This window comes from Carica papaya, chromosome 2 (genome assembly GCF_054855325.1).
Source record: "Carica papaya isolate Zhongbai chromosome 2, ASM5485532v1, whole genome shotgun sequence".
In the NCBI taxonomy this organism is placed as follows: Eukaryota; Viridiplantae; Streptophyta; class Magnoliopsida; order Brassicales; family Caricaceae; genus Carica; species Carica papaya.
Genome location: NC_142310.1, coordinates 17663779 through 17671690, shown reverse-complemented (window position 1 = coordinate 17671690; position 7912 = coordinate 17663779). Strand labels below are relative to the sequence as shown.

The 7912-nt window shown below is 32.7% G+C and overlaps 1 protein-coding gene across 1 annotated transcript; it reads right to left on the bottom strand.

The window, feature by feature from the left end:
- Positions 1–2375: 2375 nt before the first annotated feature.
- Positions 2376–5628, bottom strand: EMB2217 (Pentatricopeptide repeat (PPR) superfamily protein). The gene has a single exon (XM_022045770.2). It carries the CDS (start codon positions 5432–5434, stop codon positions 2900–2902), a length of 2535 nt encoding a protein of 844 aa, XP_021901462.2. The 5' UTR covers positions 5435–5628; the 3' UTR covers positions 2376–2899.
- Positions 5629–7912: the final 2284 nt, after the last annotated feature.

The following is a 7912-nucleotide window of genomic DNA, read 5'->3' as shown; positions in this document are numbered from 1 at the left end:
AAAGCTATATGGAGATTTGGATAAGGAGAGAAGATTATTTTAACATTTATTTTTAATTATTCTTGATTATTTTATTAAGTTTAGATATGACTTAAGTATTTTAATATTTTTATTGAAATACTTTAGTTAAATTTTGTTTAAGAGTCCAAATAAAAATTTGTAATCCTACTTCGAGTCGAGTTAGTAAATAAAAAGCTTATATAAAGGTTTCAATCCTTAGGTTGTAATCACAACTTGAGTTCAATAAAATTTTAAAATTTTGGTTTGCTTTTAAATAATCTTTACTAATTTTCTTTGAGTGATCTTCAAGTTCTTTCAAATTAAGTAGCTTCAGAAGAATTGTTGAGTCAAAGAATTAGAATTGACTTATCGGGTAAGCTGTGACATTTTTTCTTATTCTTTTTATTTTTCAATTATCTTTAATTTGTATTCCATATTAGTGAATGTAGTTTCAAGTAGATAGGATAAATTAGGTGGTTAAACTTTCTAATTGTTACGTTGTGTGAGGTTCCGAAAGTCAAAATGATCATTTTCCGTCTCTCCCGCATCATTTCCTCTCATTCCCTATACATAGGGCATGTTGTATCTCAAAAGACACTCTTTGCTAGATGAGCACAAACAAACATAATATTGCAACAAATTCTCCAAATAAGATGCTTTATTTTAAGAAGAAAGGGAGTGTGTCATACTTTTACCCAAGAAAAGTCAGATGGCCAAGTGGAGGATTCATCATGGCTTGATGATCCTATCAATTATGGCTTTATTATTATAAAGTACTTCTGATCCTTTGTATAAGACAACAACAATTGATCATGCGAGAGTCCTCTACTTAGGTGGATACTAAGGATATGTTATATTTCTTGTTGAGTGAAAAGATGATCAAGATGAGATTTAGCGAGTCGCCACTGAACAATTTTCTAGTCTCCTAGTCCACACTCTGTAACCTTGTTGCATGGAGACCCATTTATCTATCTAAATATTCACTAATCGACCATTAACAATCCGTGGCCGTAGGCCTTCTCTAATAGATCTCTACAGGTGAGAATACTCCTCCATGTATAACTTGATCTACAGTCTGACAAGACATTAAAAAGATATCCTCTTTGTAACATCTTAGTTGTAGCAATATAGTCACCATAGCATTTAGAGATTAAAGTAACATATGTGCTTGTGTTGTCAACATAACCGGTTTGAAGATATAATAAAATCACTGAATCCCAAACCTCCCACCTAGTTGTTAGCACATGGTGTTGACCATTTCACCCAATATAGCTTTTTCTCTCTCACCCTCTAATCCCATAAAAATCTTGAAATTATGCTTTACATATGAGGGAAACACTGATTGTTGGAATATGAATATACTCATCACATATGTAGGAATCACTTTGGCTACAACTTTCAGCATTACTTCACTAACTACTTCAGATAATTTGGTCAAATTCCAGTTTTGAATTCACTTTCTAATTCTCTTCACCAGAAAACTGAAAGTAGAACTTGGTGATTGACCAATAACTGCAGGTATCCCCAAATATTGTCCAGGTACAATCTAAAGAGATACAACTAAAGAAATTCATTAAGAGGTAAGTAAAAATTAACATTCAAGTCCACTAATTAAATTTGAAAAGAAATAATTAATAATTATTTAATTTAGAGCATTTCAATGGATTCCAATTAAAGCTCAAAACCAGTAATTTGCACCTAATTATAATTAAGAGCCCAAGAAAACAAAAATATTTTAATAATTATAACTTTGTATGGCTACTCAACTATATGGTTAATTATACATGGATTTTAATCACGTTATATAAATAACTAATTAAGATTAAGATCAAATACTATTTGTTCTAAACAATTGGCATTAAAGTTTATTAATTAGAGAAGTACGCAATACTAAAATCTTCATGTCCATTGAAACTAGACAATGCAAGAGGTATTAGAGCTTTTACAGAAAAAAAAAAAAAAAAAAAAAAAAGAAGCACTAACAGTCAGCTTGAGGATGGAAGAATTACCTTGAACAAATGAATGAAAGGTGGAAATCAGTTTTTTGAATTAAAAAACGGATTAATTACATGATTGTATACAGAATCTTCGCCAAGTATCTATAAATCGAACATAGATTCTGAATTTTTAGTACACTTTGTTATTATAAGATCATTCACCTGAAACCTTCAAGAACAAAATCATTCACTTAAGACCTTTTCAAGAGAATAGAACAGAATATGATTTTTTTGGGAGTAAGGTTTTTAACAAGACTTGAAGAAGAGAATTAATTTTTCTCTCCAACTACTGCCCTAGAATCAGGGTATTAAATCTCTAAAATGCAAAGAACGCAAATCATTTCTTTATTTATTTTAACAGATAAATAGTTCCTCATATGGCCAATAAATGAAAAATATCAAATAAATAATGACAACAAACAACAAAACTGTGAAAAAGGAGTATACTTACACTTCAATTCTATTAAGTACTGTCAGAAGCCTTAGTCATGGTTCCAATCTGAAAAAATGAAAGAGAGAACAAAAAATGAGAGAGACTGGATTTGCTGAAGGCAATAGATTTCGATGCCTTCATTCCCAGAGATCATGCTCATTTATAGACTATAATGGCAAGGAAATTGAGCGGGAAGTGGAGCGTGCAACCTCCAGGCGTGCCTGGGGGCCGCAACGGCTCAAATGGCCGGCAGGTAAGGGTCCCTTTTTAACAGCTTTCTTTTTCACCGATCCAAAACCCTAATCCTAGTTGCAGTGGTTACACTGAAAAAGTCCCTTCTACCCCTGTAATTTTGTCCCTTTTGCCACTGTAAGGATATTTCTCTTTTTACCTTTTCTTCTGCATTATATTATCAGTGGCTTTGGCAGTTTCTTGACAAGTACATAGCTGTATCTCATCTCAAGTTTGCCTACCAATTTATTGCTTTCCCTGACATTAGTGGTTTGGGAGGTGATAATGATCTTACTTCAGGTGCTGAGCTAGGAAAGAGAATGTTAAGCTTGTGCATAAGGATGTCAGCCCTGGATGGAATCTCATTCAGAAGAAACTGTTGAACAATTGGTTTCTTAAACCATTCCATGACAGAGTCGCCTGGTGCCCGCAAAACAACCTTACCGACCTCAAATGGAGATTCTACGGAGCTCAACATCTGTGCAACAACAATCCTCAGTGTGGGTCCTGTCACTAATTTAATTCGTCTTGGAACAAAACCGTAATATAACATACGTTTTCTGAATCTATGCAGGGTGTGAACAACAGCAATAAGAGCAGCTCCCACTGATAAATTCCTAACATCCAAGGACCACGCAATATGCTGGTCAAAGACAATTGCCTTTGGGAAAAGCTTGTTTTCATAAGCAACTTTCCAAAAACATCGAGCTCGATTAATCTGGCCCATAAGAACAAGGTAATTGAGGAGAACGTTCACAAAATACCTTGCAGCACCTTCTTCAATCTCATAATCAATACCCTGAAAGAATTCCCTTACAAATGATAAGACTGGTTGCTTCCTTTGTTCCGGACCAGTGAAGAGCCCACACATGAAAGTGTGGGCCTTATGTTTTGTAGAACTAAGTATTGACATCAAATGCCTCTCATCCTGCTCTTCCTGGCATCTTACTAGATGTGCAAGAATAGATGTGTAAAGAATGAGATCCACCTTTGCAGCAGAGTTCACATAGGTCTCAAGAAGAGACTTGGCTGACTCATACAAACCATTTTTCATACATGATTCAAACAACTGTCTGATTATAAAATTATTTGTTTTAATGCCTGATGACCCCATAAACTTTAGCCACCTCAAAGCAAGATCAATAGAACCATCTTTAATATAAACCATCAGAACATCACTAGCACTCACATCAGCAGAATAGCCCATGGCCTTCATTTCAAGTAGTATTTTAGCTGCCACATCCACAAGCTTCTTATTGGCCAAAAGGGTAAGAAGGGAAGTATAAGTACTTAGGCCTGGTCTCAACCCGGCATTTATCATTGAATTGTAGAGCCTCATGGCAGAATCTACTTGTCCAGAGGCAGCATGCAACTCAAGTAGACATGAATAGGTTGATGGAGTTGGTAAAAACCCTGCCTTCTCCATATCTTTGAAGGTCGACATTGCAATATCAAGTTTCCCTGATTTTGCATGGGACTCAATAATTATTGTATACAAGCCAAAATTTGGCCTAAAACCTGCTTTTTTCATCTCATCCCAAAGCTTAAATGCAGTGTCTAACTTGCCAGCCTTTGCAAATGATTCAATCAAAGAAGCATACATGTTAGTGGATGGCCTAAGTCCCGAACCCTGCATTTCCATGAACACCTTCATTGACGTGTCCAATCTCCCAGCTTTACCCATTGAATCAACAAGTGATGCAAAGATATTAAAGCTTGGCCGAAGATTCCTTACTTTCATTTCTTGGAAGAGCTTAAGAGCTGAATCAAGCCGACCTGATTTTGCCAAACTTGGTATCATCAACTCGTAGGTTGGACAATCCAATGAACATCCAACTGCTTCCATGCTTTCGTAAATCTCAAAAGCCTTATAAGGCAAACCCCTATCGAGAAACAATGTCATAATAGTGTTGTATGTTTGCGTGTCGATTTTACAGCCAGATTCCAGAGCCTTCTTGAAACAAAAAAATGACACCTCTAATTTCTCAGCTTTAGCTAAATACTGAATCACCTGATTATATGCACTAAAAGAGGACGTCCCATTATTACTCGAGTCCAGAACCATTTCATCAAACAGAGACTGGATCCCGTTGAAATCTCTATTCAGGTTCAGCCCCTCAAACAAAATGGTATAACACTCATCTGTTGGTGAATACCAAGGTTGCCTCTTGGCCCATCTAAACAAACTTAATGATGATTCGCTATCTTTAATCAACTTCAAGGCTTGAGTTATATGTACCATATTTGGCACAAATTGTAGTTTTGCCAATTGAGCCTCTAGTTCTGGCCCCCATTTCCACCTCTTCACAACCTCAACAAGCTTTGCAACTGCAGAGGCATTGAAGAACGGCTTCTTTAACGAACCAATCATAACATGGTCATCAACTCCTGGTTCAACAGATCTTATGCCCTTGCCGCTGTATATAATACTGCCTGACTCATCTAAATACTCTACGTTCTCAGTCCACTCACCATATCCACCATCGCTGTTATTCTCAGAACAGTAATTCCTCAACATAGAAGGGCTCCGAATGTAACTAAGTTTACCAGTAAACAAAAGGTTGCTTGATACAAGAAAAACTGAGGGAAATGAATTGAAACCCCTCAAAGAGCTAAGGAGGCTTAAGTTACCGAAACAATTATTGACTATATCTGCGCAAGATTTAGACTTCAGTGGACTGAATGCGTGAACCTGAGACCTAGAGCTGGGGTTCTTGGTAAGCGTGGAGGGAAGATACCTACGGCACAATTTGGCACCACTATGAAGAAACATTGAATTTCAGGGCAGATTAAAAGAAGAAGAAAAGGTTTTCAAGATATTACAGTAGGTTTTTTCTCTACTTCTTGTGCTGGGTTTAGAAGTAGTTACCTAAATGTTGTCGCATGAGTTTCTCGTCTCCTACTCTTCGTGCCAATGCTAAAACCCTAATCGGCTCATGTTTTGGGGTTTTTGATTTTTCTCCCACGTGAAGAGCTCAAAATAACTTTTTCACATTGGAGAGAGGAGAAAATAATTTTTTAATAAAAATATTTTTTAAGCTTAAAAATATAAACTTTTAAGATTTAATGCATAGTGTTTTTAATATAAAATGTAATATTGTATATGAATTAATTTTTTCATAAAATTTAAAATAATAAAAAATTAATTAGTATAAATATGTAAATGATATCAATTTTTCTAAAAATTAAATTTAGATATTTAAATTAATTTTAATTTAACTATTTCATGTATTCTACTGAATATAAATATTAATTTTAAATTATTAGAGTATAAGTTTAGTATAAGAATTATTTAAATAATTTATAATCAAGATGGAGTTATTGAAATAAATTATATATTATATTTTTATTTTAGAAAATACTAAATTAATAATTGGTAAAATGTAAACTTAATAAATATACTCATCAAATATACTGTTTTTATTTTAAAAAAAATTATCATACTTTAATTTTTAACAAAAAAATATGCACGATGAATGAAATGTGAAGAAAAAAAATATAATATACTATTCATATGAGTTAGAATTTTAGAATTTATAATTAATTAAAATAAATCATATAAAAATATAGTTATATTTATATTTAAATAAATAATTATTATATATTATCACATTTAATTATTATATTAAAAAATAAATAACTATTATTTATATTATTACATTAGTTTTTTTTTAAAATAGAACATTAATTAACCATAATTTTAAACTTTATAATATATGAATAGCTTATAACCTTTTTTGTTTCTTTCCTTTCATTGTGGTTTTATCTTTTCTTATTAAGAGTTAAGTTATATATATGCTTCATTATTTTAATTTGAAATGACTATTTCAAGAAATTATATCTTGTCAAATGATATACATTTAACAAATTATGATTATTTATGTTAATAATTAACTATAAATATAAAATAAAAAATAATTTAAATAAAATAAGATTTTACATTTATTTATATACTTTACTTAGTATAAAAATATAAATGATAACTTTTAGACAAAATAACTACAATTTGACAAGTCTATATATCAAAAGTAGATAATCATATTTCTCTATTTTGACTAAATTGATAGTTTATGAATATCGTAAATAAACTAATACATACAATAAGTTCATATTAACTAAACTCATTACCAATTTGTTTAAAAAGAATAATAGTATTATGCTCTACTCTTGTAACACCCTATATCCCGGAAGGGCGAGGCGTCATCCTTCCCCTTAAATATCCAATAATAGAGCATCCTATCTAAGGTTCCTAACAAGATAAAATCTCAATTCACAAGGAGTACTTATGTATATATTATCCGCTGTTCATTACACGTATATATCAAATCCTTTGCCCTATAGATACCAATCAAATCTGATCATTCCGTAAATGAGAGTAAATATAATGATGTAAATATAGTACTGTGTGTGTAATATTTCTAGGACCAAGTTAGACCAATTATCTCCATTAAGTGTTCATAGGTAGTGGATTCATTTCCTTACATGTCTTGGCCTTATTCTTGCTTCATTGGATCTGAAATAAAACAATAATGAGCTATACGAGCCCAGTAAGCTATATTTGAATTTAAAACCAAGCGAACTAAAAATACATAGACTTCATCTCCCAATTTCCTAATACCCGCCTATGTTATATCCTTAAAGTTTACCCTCTCTCATTCCTACAATTTCACCCCTTCTGTTTCACTCAACCAGATCCATGTACCCTTATTATTTTTTCTTCAACTAGCTATTACACTCCCTCAGTTTTATCTATTCACCCCTTCTGATCTTATTGTGCTTATTCTTTTCATAATGGCCCGTATAACCTTATTTACTCTCGGATATCCCTGTGAAAACTAGAAAATAAAATTGAGGGAGTGTAATAGCTAGTTGAAGAAAAAATAATGAGGGTACATGGATCTGGTTGAGTGAAACGGAAGGGGTGAAGTTATATGAATGAGAGAGGGCAAACTTTAAAGAGATGAACATAGGTGGGTATGAGGAAATTAGGAAATGAAGTCTACATATTTTCAGTTCGTTTGGTTTTAAGTTCAAATATAGCTTACTGGGCTCGTATAGCTCATTATTTTTTTATTTCAGATCCAGTGAAGCAAGAACAAGGCCAAGACATATAAGGAAATGAATCCACTACCTATGAGCACTTAATGGAGATAGTTGGTATAACTTGGTCTTAGAAATATTACACACACAACACTATAGAAATTTATATTGTTTCTTCTTATTTGCATCATTATATTTACTCTTATTTACG